The sequence below is a fragment of the Coturnix japonica genome, chromosome 19, assembly GCF_001577835.2.
Source record: "Coturnix japonica isolate 7356 chromosome 19, Coturnix japonica 2.1, whole genome shotgun sequence".
NCBI classification, from domain to species: domain Eukaryota; kingdom Metazoa; phylum Chordata; class Aves; order Galliformes; family Phasianidae; genus Coturnix; species Coturnix japonica.
The window spans coordinates 821,848-836,840 of record NC_029534.1 but is presented as its reverse complement, the minus strand read 5'-3'; the positions used below and the strand labels follow the sequence as shown (position 1 = coordinate 836,840).

The window sequence follows — 14,993 nt, the reverse complement described above, 5'->3', positions numbered from 1 at the left end:
AATATATTGTGTTTATGGCTGTTGTCATTGGTTATTTGTACCTGGGTAGTGTTTAGGAAACTCAGTCATATATCAAGATCCCATTGAGTCAGGCTGGGTACAAATAAACAATAAAATGACTCACGGTACTTCACAGACCTTACAGTTAATGACTTAACTAATTACTCTAATTAATCTGTGCAAAAATTAGAGAATTTGCCCTCAGACCTTTCGATAAATTAGTAAACATACGTTGTCCTTTCTTCTGTCGTGTGTTCTCTCATCCATAGGTTATAAAGAAGCACAAAACCAGCCATGCCAGGAATGAGAGTAGCACAGAATTCCCATTGAGCCCTCATTTATTCCATATTGGAAGTATGATAAATTATTTGGACTAAAGGACATGATACTGTCCTTCTTAATGTATCCTCTCAGCAATCTGACCTTTTAAAATGATATATGTGTATATATATTTTTAGCTAGGTCTTTCCTATAAGCTCGTAGTGAACCTTTCTTTCCAGCCTTATAACTACTCAGTTTGGAGCTTGGTCATGGTACAGTAGGAAGGAAAGGAATGACTGGCAGATCTCCTGCCTGGGGATCCAGGACTGTGGCTTGAAACCACTTGACCACAGAGCCAGAAAGAAGTTGATGGGCTCAGAATCATTATGGCAGTACAGGGTGGTTAAAGCAGAAGCAGAGGTGTGAAAATCTGCAGTGATGGAGAACTTGATGTAGGAAACACAGCACTGTTACTCAGAATAACTCACTCCTCTTCATTCCACTTTCAGAATATTTATTATACCCAATTTAAGCCCAGAGGATGAGTTGGGAGAGCATCTTTCTGCTCCTTGCTTCCTGCTCAGCATTTCTTTGCTCTCTTTGAATTGTAGATCCAAGTTGCTCTTGAGTGTTGTCAGAAGGTGACATTTCCTTAATAAGGAAGCATGAAGAAATGAATGTAATGTTGTTGTTTTATTTTTCTCTTGACCTGCATCTGGAGCAGGAGCTGTTTTACTCATTAATAAATAATATCCCCAAGGAGAATTTGATCTCTGCAAACTCAGGATGTGTGGGAGGCTTTGTCATGGCAATGAGGGAGAAAAGAGTCATGGATCTTTGAAGGTATCTTTGGGAAAGAGCGGGGGAGGAGAATTGATGCCCACCAGCCCTTGTGTGTGTTGGTGGAGCGGGGCCTGCCCTGCTGGAGAGGTGTGATGCTGTTGTGGGTCCTCAGCTCTTTGTTCAGCCCAGAGCCCTCGCTGAGGTCTGCTGTTCACTCTCTGCAGCAAGCATGGGATTTGTAGACCTTAAGGCTGTTGTAAAGTGATACCTCCCATTCCTGAGAAGGAACAGCATCTTTTTCATGGCACCTTCTCCATGGCACCCCCTGTTCTTACTGAGCTGTGAAGGGATGGAGCTGTGGGTTTGGTACCTCAGTATCTACTGCAGCAGCATGGTTTTCTTCTGGGAATCTGAATTCCCAGTAAACTTGACCTGGCAGGGCAAGGAGCTGATAAATGAGGTTGCTGACCCTTGGTATTGTACAAGAACCCTTTTATTCCCCTGAAGTCTTTTAATCTGCTTAAGGTGAGTAGGGCAGGCTTCACGAGGCTGGTATTAATTGCATTTCCTCCTAGATAGAAGGATACATGAGAGGAAAGTATAACCCTCTGTTTAAACAGTTGCAATGTACTTCCCAAACCGCTCAGGATGATGAGTTGGAGGATTAATTAATATCTTGTTTTTCTCCTTGCATGTCTAGAAAAATCAATGGTGAGAACAAGGCTCTTCCTTCACCACAAGCAGAACAGAAACAGAATAGAGCGATTCCGGTTTTCAATCTGAGATTGTGCTTGTGTTCACTGTGATAACACACACGTTACATTAAACACCTTGGGCCCATTAACAGTGGTATTTTGGAGAATGCAGATGTGTATAAGAGACAGGGGCATCGCAGTGGAGATGATGGCTCTCTGATGACCAAATTAATGTCTTCATTTCTGTCCTTAGATGTTGCGAGTCATAGTGTGTCACCCCTATGACCCATTTGCAAAGCACAAGCAGATGGGAAGAAATGTGAAGAGCAGAAACGCTCTCTGGGGTGTCCTGTGAGCTTGAGAGCACGGAATGCACACCAGTAAAGCAACAATAAATTGTTGCAGCTGCTGAGTGAGAACTGAGTCTGAGCACAGCCAGAGCAAGTATTATAAAAGAAATTAAGTGCACAAAGCAAAACCCTGTAAAATAGACTTTCTTGACCTTAAAAAGTAGCAAGTTTACAGCTCAGCAAAAGGCAGTTGCTAGGAAGAAGCGTTACAAACGTGGTGAAGGTGCTTGTATTAATCCCGAGCATAATAATTACACGATGGATTTAAGAAGTTGGTGTTTATTTTGGGAAAGCCCACTGTGTGCAGTATCTGATGTAATAACCTCGCTTCTTACTGCCTTAGTGAACAGGTTTAGGGGTAGCTACCTGTGCTGCTGTGGTGTATTGTGATGGCTTCTGCCAACTTAAACTAACAGTGTGAAGATCGCTTTGGAGTGTTCTAAACACTTGATGGAAATTCATTGCTGTGTGTTGGTGGGGAAGTGGTAGTGCCTGCATCCCGCTAAGATTGAGTGGCTGAGAGCAGGCCTTAGGCAGGGCTTAATAAAGTGAGCTCTCAAACACCTTGAACATGGATGCAGTGTGCCTGGAGTCAGCTGTCTCTCTAAATGATCTCAATGATGTTTTTGACCCCGATTTTCCTTTTGCTTAAACCTTTTGATCTACTGCTACTACTTGGTGAGTGTTTTGTGGGTTGTTGGATTTTTTTTTGCCTCTCTTCAAGTAAAAGCATCTATTTCCAGAATGCAGCAGTCCCATGTGTTAGTCAGAGATATAAATCTGTATTCGTGTCCTAATGTGCAAGTGAGATTGCTACAACACATTCTTCTCTTTGCCTCTCTGCAAACACACTTCATCCATCCCCATCCGCAGATCGGTGTCTGTTATCTGGAGCTGCAAGTCAGATGCTGGTGCTACATATGTCACTTCTCTACGGGGCAACCGCTTCAAATACATCAGTAGCTCGCCTGCAAAATGTGCATCCTTTCCTACAGCTAATAATATCTCTTGGCTTTCAGGGAGCGTGTATCTGTGTCTAAGCTCTTCTACTAGTCCCAGGGTTTTGGAGTTAACTGTATCAGTCCTTTGAACCGAACGGCCTCAGCTGGTTGAAGGATTCCTGTTATTTTGTGCCTGAGGTGAATCGTGATCAGGAAATTCATTTCCAGCCACAACTTTGTAGTGCAATGGCCGGAATAGGGCAAGGAGAGCTTTGAAATTCTCCTGAGGACCATATTCTGTCTGCAACAGGTGCCAGTGTTCCCTCTGGCTCCGAAGGTAATTGCTCTGTGTTTCCATTTCCATATAGATAAGAAAACTTCAATTACCCATGTGTGTATGTATATACATACAAACGCTTGTCAATGTATATTGATATTAAACACCTCAAACCAGTCTCTAAACTCTGCAGTTTGAGAGCGTGCTCTTCTCCCATCATTTTCATAGAGCACAAAGTGGGAAGGAACCTTGGAAGTTGCTCTGCTGCTCCCTGCATGAGCTCAGCTGTGCTTACATCCTTCTGGATGCAGATGTTGATCTAACCTGTCCTTAACTGCATTTAATTAGGAGCTGTGCCCATCATGGGCAGCCTGTTTTGGTGCTTGACTAGCTGAGCTACTGGAAAACTTGTGATTCTCACACCCATTTATCACAGTGATTTCAATGTCTTTTGTGGGAGCTGAAAGATACTTGGGGAAAGGACTAAGTGCAAAGGGAGGTTGATGGAGGCAGTTGTGTTTTGTACTACCTGGACAGCTTCCATTGCCCTTGTATTGCAGAGGTCTGTATGCTAAGCAGATGTGACCTGCAGTCAGAGGAAGGGGCATTATTTAATGTGATAAACAAATCTGAGCAAAGGCTGGGTAAAAATAGTGGAAAAACTGCTGCAGGGAGGAAAGAGAAAATGTGTTTGTAGGTCTCCAGGCTCCACCAAAGCTGCAAAGTAAAATTGGTGCCTGTTAGTGTGCCAATTACCCTTATCTTTAATGAGCCTTCCTTTTAATAGTCGGTATTTGCAGCGTTCAGCAAGACAGCACTCAAAACTGCAGCAGTTTTCCATAATTTCCAGCATCAACTCCAACATTCATGCTCTAGTATCTGCTCTAGTTTCTCATATGATGCCCCTAAAAGGCTATATCCATTGCATCATTTCTTTCCATCTTGGCTGGGAGGTCAGAGGGAAGCAGTATCAGCAGTGTAACATATAGCACATATCAGCCCATTTTCTGTGTTGTTCTCATCCTGAGATGGGAATTTCTCTTTAGCCCACAGACCCCTGGCAGGAATGAGGCTGCTCCATGCAGCTCAGCTGGGATGAGCATTGCTCTTCAGACACGTCCTTTGATTTTCTCTTTATGCATCCTTTATCTTCAGTTTGAGGGCTGACTCTTGTGCTTATCACTCCTTGAGAAGGGGGGGCTTTGTTATTGTGTGGTTATGGACACATGCCTTTAAGCCCAGACTGTGTGCTCTGTAACTCACCTCTTAGGATGCCATAAACAAATGCTGAAGGATAAAACTTGAAGTTCTAGCCCATTATTTGCCATTTCAGAAATCTTTCTTATGTTATTTCCTCTTGTTCTTCCCCTTCTCCACCTCCAGTTTTCAGGCTCAGGGCCTGTTTGTCAGTTCCAGCTGCCCTTCTCTATTCCTCAGCCTTATCAAGGGATGTTCCCTAGCTGTAAGTTTGTATGTGGAGGGTTGACGTTTTCTTTCATCTAGGCTGACACGTAGCAAAATGCTTTTCCAACAGGCCTGCTGCCTGGGGAGCCTGTTTGCCTGGGCACTTTATAAATGAAGGCCATGTATCACACTGTATTGCATTTTACCAAAGGTTTTCTCTATCCGAGAAAGCTCCTGTCTCCCAATGAAATATACTGCCGGCTTAAAAAGGGAAGAATATATTTCCTGTAACTGTCTAGGAATGGTTTGGTTGTAGAGATGAACTTTTTATATTGTCTTGAAAGAAAAACAACTTTTTGTCAGTCCTCAGGGGATGCAGTACGGCCGTTCCAGCAGGAGGGGCTCCAATATTAGCAGGCGTAAGTGCTGTCTTTCCTTCCTGCTGTTCCTGCAACATGAGAGCAATCGGCGCCTCTTGTTTCAAAGCTTGGATGTTTCAGGAGGCTTTGAGGAACAAACAGTTTTTCATTTCTAAGCTACTCGTTGGGTGAATGCGGCTTAAGGATGATTGAAGCTCTGAACTGTTCAGAGCTCTGATCTGTGCTGGGCATCTCAACTCTGTGTGGCCCATTTCCATCTCATGGACTTGCAAAATTCACTAGAGAGTCTCCTCACCCTTTTGTGGGGGATTAGTGCTGTTTATCACTATGGATAGGCTGGAGCAGGCATCAGGAAAGATGTTTTGCCAGTAATTTGGCACTCCTGCTTTGGTGCCTGCCCAGAATGATTACAGATCAGGTTCTGACTGTTCTTACTTCTTAGCCCAGTTCTTCGAGGAAATAAGCTGGTGTGGTTATTTGTTCTTCCTTATTCTTTGTCTCTCTGTGCTGTGGCCAATTTCAAGCAGTTTTGGCTGAGGGCTGGAGGTTCTGAGAGTGCAAAGATGCTGCAAACATATTGCTGCTGGCAGGCCACTGCATAAGGCTGTGCTGAAAACCAGCCCTGGGCAGCTGTGTGCTGGGAGCAGCTGGCTACAGAGGTGATTTTGCCTCTCTGCTTCTGCACCACTGCAGGCACTGAATTGTGCAGTGCAGCATTTGAACGCAGTACTGGAGACTGCTGGTTCCTTGAGAACCAAATGGTGCTTCCATGCTGATCGTGATGGGCAAACAGAAAATAGAAGAAGATGCACGTGCTGCCTGTAGGAAGCTGTGCTTTGTGGCTTCATGCTCCCAAGCAGGTGTCAGTGGGAAATCCCTGGGGCTGATGTCTGAAGTTTTGTCAGAGATGCTTAAGGCTTCCAGAATTGCTCTTCCAAGGCATCCTTTCGTCCAGCTGGAAGCCAGCTCTGTTTGGACATGAGTTATCTTTCCTGTCAGACATGGGTTGAATGGTGCTTGCACGTGCCACAAAGCAAAGTGATGCTCCAGCTGCACCGATGAACCCTTCTGGCAGCCTCACCTGGGAGCTGTGACTTTCCCTGTGGGTGATTTTGCTATCATGGCACTGGAAGAGAAACTGACAATCTCAGCAGCAGTGCCCAGCCCAGTGTGTATGAATAGGTCTCTTTGGTGATTCCTTTGGTTACATGACACAGATTTATCTGTGCTTTCCGAGGCAGCAGCTCATCTGCAGGAAGGAACTTTGGGGAAGGTAATGAGTGAGTCGAGATGAATGGAAGCTGGTGTGTGTATGCGTCTAGTTGTCACAACCGCAGTCTTGGAAGAAGGCAATTAATGGCATTATGAGCGTGTCAGTCAGAGCTGCTGAATGAAAAGTCACGTCCTGGCATTCCTCTGGTGCCTCTGCTGTCAGCACAGAGGCATCGTTTTGCCAGACCTGGAAGTCACCAGGGAGCTGCTGCCTTGTGATGGGGTACAGATGGGTCTGGGACGGCTCTTCCTGCTTCTTGACTGTATTTAGGGAGAGGTGAAACATGCACCACCCTTTTTTTGTATCTTTCTTCTGGAGAAGAAGCAGAGATGAGCAAGTAAGGAGGTTATCATTGTGTTTTTCAGCACATCCAGGTATTTCAGACTGTGGTTTACATTCAGAGGTGATTTTCTCACCACCTCGCAATACTGTTTTTTAAGGAAAAAAGTGTTAAAATACGTATCTTGTACATGGGGAGGCAAAGTGGTTTGTCTGGGCTGGGAGATGGAACATGCTCTTGGATTATGGTACCCTGGGAATAACCTAAAGGTTGTTTGTCCTTTCATAGGTATCAATGGTGAAATCTGTTCTGCTCTCAGAATGGAGACTCTGCCATTAAAACAAAACCAAATGCATACTGGAATCTTAATTTGAAAAAGAAAAAAGAAGAAAAAAATAACAAAATCATCCATCAGATTTTCTGTTGTCTGACAGCGATGAGTGCAAGTCTCTGCTAATGAAAAATATTAAAATTCCAGGTGTCCTTTGTAATAAATAATAACATGAGTACAAACCTGGCTTCACAATCGCCACCAAATCATCAGTGTAGCTCTTTTTGTGCAGCACATTTTGAACTTTGCCCATTTCCTTCAGCTATGCAGATATAAATAAATAAATCAGCTTGATAAAGGTCTGGGTATGCTATACCATAAAAGATAAGAAAGCTTTGAGGGGAAATTGTTTTTAAATCCATAACATTTGTATGCTGTTCACTGTTCATCCTGAGCGAAAACTCATTCAGCTGGCAGTTAACCAACCCAATTTTATTCTTATTCTGTGTTCCACCTATCCTTCTCCTGGGGACATCTAACCTTATATGTAATTACCTCTCTTAGAGGGGAAGGGGGCCTGAATAACCTTCCTAACAGCTAAATAAATGAAGGATACCTGGGACGGGTTATCGGTTGGATGCTGGTGGTAGAGCTGTCAGGAGCTGCATGCTGGAACCATGAAGAATATCAAAATTTGACTCATTTTCCTTCCTGTGTTGGGTTAAAGGACTGAAATTGGGAATGTTTTCAGAAAACCCAAAGAAAGCGCCCCGTCTTCTCTGATTGCTTTAGTTTCTGTATTGACTTGGAAGTAACAGTGGTGAATTTAGCAGTGACGGTGTCTCTCTTTCTCTCCAGGTCTGTCCAAGTCACTTGGTCTCATTGAAGGCTATGGTGGACGTGGCAAAGGGGGACTTCCAGCCACCCTGTCCCCCGAGGAGGAGGAGAAAGCAAAGGGACCCCATGAGAAATACGGCTACAACTCCTACCTCAGTGAGAAAATTTCACTGGACCGTTCCATACCAGATTATCGTCCAACCAAGTAAGTACTGCTGCCTTCGTATCACACAGAGAACCAGGGCTGGTGGTTGCTTTCATGTTCTGTTGGGATCCTGTTTGCTCTTCCCTGCTTTTCGTTCTCAGGGCAATGCTCAGTGATGAGCAGCAGATGCAGTTGGTGCAGCCTCCATGCCTCTGCCATCATAGTCGTCCTGGGACACTGCTGGGAATCTCCTCTTGAGCTTCAACTGTCCCTATAGGATTGTTGGGAGGGAGAGAGCTGAAGCACTTGAACCCTTTTACATTGGCAGAAGGGCTTAAGATGGGGAGAAAGAGTAACAGATGTCTCCTGAGCAGGGACACCTCTGTCCAGACACAGCTGAAGAGGTCTTGGTGGATGCAGTGGCAATACCCTCCCTATATTATTTCACTAAAACGACCTTTTAAGGCGATGGTGATGATGAACGTTACCTACTAAGCACCATCCCACTTTAAATGAGACACCAGATCATTGTTAAAGAGTGTGAGGAAAAGCTACGGTGAAAGTTATCTGTATGGAAGTTAATTTTAGATATGGCTGGCAGCGTGCTCCTCAAAATAGGAAAGTGACAATTTTTCCAGGCCTGGAGTGACAGCTCCGATTGAAAAAAGAATAAATAGCTAAGAGAGATTTAGATTCTGAAGGATACATGTCCAAATGCGTGTGTCATTAGGGTGGTGACAGAGCTATTGCTTGGCATCTGCAAGCCATTGAAAATCATGCAGCAAGGGGATGCAGCTACATGTCTCCAGCGTACTGGCAAATTGTTAACGATGTGAGAGCATGGAGAGCTTTTGTTCCTTCGCTTCTCTGCATGCTGCATGAATTTCAAGCAGCCACTCATAGTTTCCAGGGCTGTCAACCACTGACAACAGAAGTATTTGGATGAGTTTTCAAAGGCATGGAGTCCCAGCATCCATCCATTGCTGCTACGGTCTGTCTGGACAAAATAAATAGCAGGTAGAAATTGCACCTTTGGCAAATTGCACCATATGCAAATCTCACTACAATGGCAAATCCTTTAAGTGAGACCTTCCCTAGCAGTTACCTGAGCCTGGATTTCGTCTTTCATTTCTCATCCAGAGTTCTGACTTTTAGCAGAGCCAGCATTACTTTGTGAGAATTAATTTGAGAATTAATGTGTTGGTTTTTTTTTTCTCAGATCTTTGAGGGAAGAAAAGGATTAATTCTGACATTTTGAGGTTCACGTTGTATTTCCCTCAGTCCCGCTATCAGTGATTTCATGGGAGGGTGGTGGAGAGGACAGAGCAGACACAGCAGTTTATGAACATAGGGATCATTTTGGAGCTGGGCTGATACTGTGGAGGAGAGAATTTGTGGGTTGCAGAGCTTAGTGAATTCTATCAGTGCAAGAACTGCAGGCTGGTGGGGTTTGTTGGGTGTGTATTGATTTTTAGACCAGTTTTCTTGGTATCCTAAGGGAGCAGTTGATGTGGTTATGGAACAAGCGTGATTTTGCTGGAGGATTTGAAAAGTTTCAGCTTTTCCTGCTTCTCACTTCAAGATCTGTTCGCTATTTTGTGCATGCAGTTTTATGGCTGATTTTATGAAGGGTTTAATGCAAACCATTTAAGTCAAGTATCCTGGTCTCTGATTAAAATAGATTCGAGGCAAAGGAAATTAGCCTAAATGGTTTTGAAATTGCAGCATTGGTAGGAAAAAATGTTGAAAACACTCCAGCTGATAAGCATTACAAAGCATGTATTACTTTTAAATATAATAGTGAGGCCTGTTTGTTTCAGTTAAAGGCTGCTCAATGTCCAGAATGCTGATGGTCCTGAGCTGTTCTAGCATTGCCTGTCACATCCTTTCCTTTTTAATTTCTCCCTTTTAAAACCCGTCCTGCTCTTCACCACCTGAAGCCCAGTGCTGGGCTTTAGGCTGAATTGATTCCTGACAAGGCTCTGTGCATTCAGAGGGAATCTCTAAGTGTTCCATTTTGTCCAGGAAAGCTCTGAGGTCCATTCCCACCCAAGCCATCCTTAGACTCTCTGCCTGCCTATAAAGGGGGAGAGAGGACACATTAAGATGTCTCCTATTTTCTTTATTAAAAGTGAAGCCTATTGACGTGGATCCTATGGGCTGCTGACATTCCCCACTTTAATACCAGGTTTTACACACCTCTATTTTAATTTGCTGATGTATGATTTAATGGGAGCCCCTCCTACATGTAACGAGAGAGTAACAATTGCTGCACTAAATCAACCTGGCCGTCCATCTTATCCAGTATCTAATCTCTGATAGTGGAATTACCAGATGCTTCAGGTTGAAGAAATTATATTAAGGAGAACCATGAAATAATCTGCCCATCTGCTACGTTGTCTTTTCTATTCTCTTTTCTATCCTATCTAATATAAACGTGGAGTTCTCATTATCTCTTTAAAAGTCTATGCCTTTCTGGAATCCTGCTAAGCTTTTATTCGGTGGTATTTTATGGCATTATGGGATTAAGGAGTAGATTTAAGAAAAATAATACCCACAATTGTGAGGACTATTGATTCATTGGGTGAAGATGACATATTCCTGCTGCTGCAAATCTCCGAGCAGCTGTTCTCATGCAGACAAACTTCAATTCAGCATCCTATGTTGAAATGAGGAGGAAAAACTGTGAGCAAAAAGTCATTTCCACAAGCTCAGTTTTCTGAGGTTTTGAGGGATTTCTAACCAGGAAACCCCATCCCTTCCCAATGCCTGTATTTTAGTTCTCATACACAGCTCATGCAAAGCACCTGCCTTTGGGTATTTCGTGATGAAGAGGAGGAGAGTCTGCCCTGTACTCCACACATCTGGCATCCACTGTGTCTTAGCATCTCATTTCCTCTCCAGACTCAAAGCCATACAAGCTCATTCAAGCTTTCCTTGAAACACTGTTTGTGTTTTTTGCCTCTTTTTTCCCCCCCAAGCGTATTTTTTCTCATGGCTGAGATCTGCAAACATTATTGTAGCAAGTGAGAGCTCCTTATTGGTGGTTTCCTGGAGTATTTTAGTAGCTGGCAGTTGCACATTTGTGATATTATGCCAGTTCTTTAGTCATGTCCTGCCCCAGGGTGTTAAACCAGGCTCGATGAAATGAATCTGCGGAGAAGGACAGTGCTTAAAAGGCTAAAACAAACTGAATTACGTGGTGGTGTTTGCTGGGAAATAGACTCATGACGAACCACTGTGCTACTGAATACATACTGTATGGATCTGTATTCTTAGAGCATCTCTGTACATATGTATGCAGAGATGATTATTGGACTTCCAATAACTCTTTTTGAAAGCTGGGCAAGTGAAGTCCCTACAGAGACACTTTCCTTCCTGTGTTTGCTGCCTGCTTGATGCAGTATCCTTTGCCTGACAGCTCCGTGGGCTCTGTATGAAGTCAGAAGTGACAAAAAGCTGCAGTGCTTACAAGTCCCAGCAGCTCCTTTTAACTCAGTAAAAAAGTGCTTCTGAGAGGGTAACTCTGGAGATTGTTTAGTGGCTGCTGTGGGATTCTCTTGGTGGTGTTGCTCTGCCTTGGTGTGATCTTGAAATGCTGCAGCCATGGATTTATGTACAAAATACCTTCATTTTTTCTCCTAATAGGTTGCACTAATTGTCAAATTTCCCTCCCTGACTACGGAATTGTTCCCTGTTCTTCTGAGTTTGGAACATGATGCTTCAGGGAAGATTTTTATCTATGTAGTGCGCTGTAAAACACTTAGTAATGCAAACATAAGTGTTAAATGTGGGCTTTGGTGGAAGACAGCTTTGGTGTAATTTAACTGCTAGCTTTGTGCTTTTCTGAACCCCTGCAATGAAAAATACCTGTGTTATAAATACCTCTGACTATGCTGTGCTTATGGAAGTACATGAACCAAGTGAAGCTTTGGATATGTTGCTTCTAAAGTGCTTTCCAAAGGAAACAAAGCCTGTGTGTCCAGCATCCAAAGCATCACAGCAGAGCTGGCTGGGATGGGCAGAGGGACGTGGTGTGGGTGATCCATCCTGCGGTCAGCAATGTGCCTTGAAGGACGGTCGACACAAAGCGTGAATCCATTGGAATAATTCTAAAACTCATTACTTTTTCTTCCTTCCCACTGTCCCCAGCTTGGGGCCATTCAATAAATCCTAGTCTGAGGGTCTCCCAGTGGTTCTGTTCCTTCAGGGATGTGAAATAGCTTGTGTGCGTGGGGAGAGATGGGTAAGTGGATGTGACACTGCTAATGGCTCTGGCTTTTATGTCCCTTAGACCTGTCTGAACCTAATGACTTTATTACAAGAGCCTGTCACAAAAATAAATCCTGTTCTGCACATTCTGTTTTTACGGCTTAGGAGATCATTTCTTGTTACAACTTGCTGAGTAAGTGATGTGCACTTAAAAATGCCTGAATGTACCCAAATCCTGACATCATGGTGTGTGTTTCTGGTTGCTTGAATTGTGAAATGTGAAGCACAACATTTCAGAGAAGTGGTTCCTGGAAATGAGGTGGGAGTCGGGAGAACAGAACAAAACAACAAGAGATTTCATGGGAGAAGCTTGATGAGTTTTAGAGGTTTAATGATCAGAAAGTCAATTTATGAGAATCTTATGTTCTGAATCTATCAACATAAAACTTTATCAGACAGCATCAGATGTCGTAAGAGTCTCGGGTAATAGAAAATGGTTCAGTTTTCTATCTCCTTCCTAGGGCAGATACAATTGATTTCATATTGATAATCCCTTTTGCCAGGGGATGTTTGGCTGAGTCAGCAAAACACTGAGATAAGCAGTCAGTGAATGGGGCGTGATTAGGAAGCGTTGCTATGAATAGAGGGCTGAACACGTGCTTTTTTCCAAGCTTGTTTATAATCTTTACAAAAGGCAAATGAGAATCGATTCATTTCCTGGATGAAGCTGTATTTTTGTGAGCAGAACACAAGCAAAGCTTGTTTGGCGCTGTAGTTTCTGGGGTTATTTGCCATCAGTTCAGAAGGACGTGCAACTTTTTGCTTTTCTGCTGCGATTTAAAGCCAGTGTGGATGTGTAAGTGAGAGCTGAGCAGCAGTAAATTTGTCTGGATTAAGGAAACTTGAGCAAGCCTGAATCTGCCTGGGCACAACAGCGTGTGCGGAGGCAGCAGCAGATTGTGGAGTGATTTGTAACGTATTGTGTTTCAGTCTCGGTGCTTCGCAGCCTGATCGTGAGTAAATCATTCAATCCAATCAGTGCTGCACCCATACATCAGGATTTACCTCAGGTGTCTCTCAGAGCAAGGATTTCATAGCCATTGCTGCTTGAGCATCACCCAGTGAGCAGCCGAGGTCTGTCTGGGATCAAGGGTGAAGAGGCATTGCTCCCAAAAGTAGCTGCATCAGCCTGTGAGCGAGGCAGGGACTGCCAGGAGAGCAGGGGGGGATACGTGGTCCTTTGACAGTGCTACTGTCTCTGCATTGACCTCAATGGGAGCTTCGACCTCATCTTACACTGAGTGTCTGTTAATTAGCCACATCCAGCATCGTGTCTACATGATCAGCTACATGGGTAGGTGACACCTCTAATAGAGAGTGTCAAAGTATGTGCTGTTAATTTACTGCTTTACATTACTGCCTCTCACCCGGCAATCTCTGAGTGCTTACGAGCTCATAATGTGGAGGATTTGTTGCCCCTTTCCAGCTGTGTCAGTGTTCACCTGCTCCTGTTGTTGACCAGCCCAGTACTTATATGTGTCATGTAGTAGCATGGATCTGATCATCTCCTAATGGGAGCAGCCTATAGAATGCCATTTTCACAGCCTCTTCCTTCAATCCATGCATACTTTGGCAATATTCAGCCCTGTTCAGAGAGGGCCATTTATAGAACAGACCAACTGAAAAATAGAAAAGCTTGTAGATGTTCTTGGTGTTTGTTGGACGTTGCCTAAGATTGCAGGTAGGTGACCAGGTTGGCACTGCCATCACTGCACAACCTGTGGGCCGAGAGATCTGTTGATTCTCTTATTGCATGATGATGCTCGCTCCAGTTTGGCTTTATAAGAGCTTGACCAAACCGTAATCGGTGTTATAATAATTTTGGGGAGAATTCAACTTAGTGTGCAGAAATACTAAACAAGGTGACTTCTGTGCACCTTTGCTTTAATGTTGCAGCTCCGTATGTTATTGTAGGAGAGGCATTTTAAAGCATATGAGCTTGTGAAGTTGAACTCTTCTCTGGTTCTGAGGCACATTTGGCAGGAAAATCTACAAAATCCTGTAAAAGCTGTGCCAACATATTTGAGCACTTTCACAAGGCCAACTGTTTTTAAGGGCCGTAAGTAACAAGAATCATTTATTCTACTAATCAAAAGAATATTTGCCTATTTAAGTATTCCAACCCTCAAGCCTTATACGAGAATGAAATGTCAGTGAGGGATAAGCTTATGAGAAGCACGTTAGCTGGATTTGTTTTGTGTGATGGCCAGCAAGAAAATGATTAATAACTTCAAGAACCAGATTTGGGAACTACTGGGTTCTCAGAATTAAAAGTGAAAAGAGAAGGGAGGAAAAAAAATCCAGCCATTCTGGTAAGAAGGAGAAAATCTGTGGAAAAGCAGTCATGGAGGTCTTATATGAAGAAGTGTGGTCTCTATAATCAGAGCCACTAAAGTCCTTGTCTGCTTTGTTTTCCTCCTTAGGCACTGGCACTGATTTTTGTACTTAATTCTGTCCTTCCTGTTTGTGTCTTATGGCTGGATCACACACATGAGATGGGGAGGGTCGTATCATAGAATCATAGAATGGCCTGAGTTGCAAAGGGCCACAAGGATCATCCAGTTCCAGCCCTCTGCTGTGTGCAGGGTCACCAACCAGCAGCCCAGGCTGCCCAGAGCCACATCCAGCCTGGCCTTGAATGCCTGCAGGGATGGGGCATCCACAGCCTGTTCTAGCACAACCCAGTAGGACCCCCATCAGAAGATGTAGGGGTAACTTTAGAAAGAACTATGGAAAGAACTGTAGGGCATCATGCAGCTTGCCCTTCTCCAAGGTAGTTTCTGATGCTGGCATCCCAAAAGGGATGTGTGTGTTTTGTCACCTC

The 14,993-nt window shown here is 43.8% G+C and overlaps 1 protein-coding gene across 1 annotated transcript in view; it reads left to right on the top strand.

The window, feature by feature from the left end:
• The window catches only part of GALNT17 (polypeptide N-acetylgalactosaminyltransferase 17), a 127,476-nt gene that overhangs the window by 21,816 nt on the left and 90,667 nt on the right, over nt 1–14,993 (top strand). Inside the window, exon 2 of the mRNA XM_015880996.2 lies at nt 7,774–7,957. Within this exon, the coding sequence (XP_015736482.1) occupies nt 7,774–7,957 (184 nt within the window). The remainder of the gene's footprint in view (nt 1–7,773; nt 7,958–14,993) is intronic.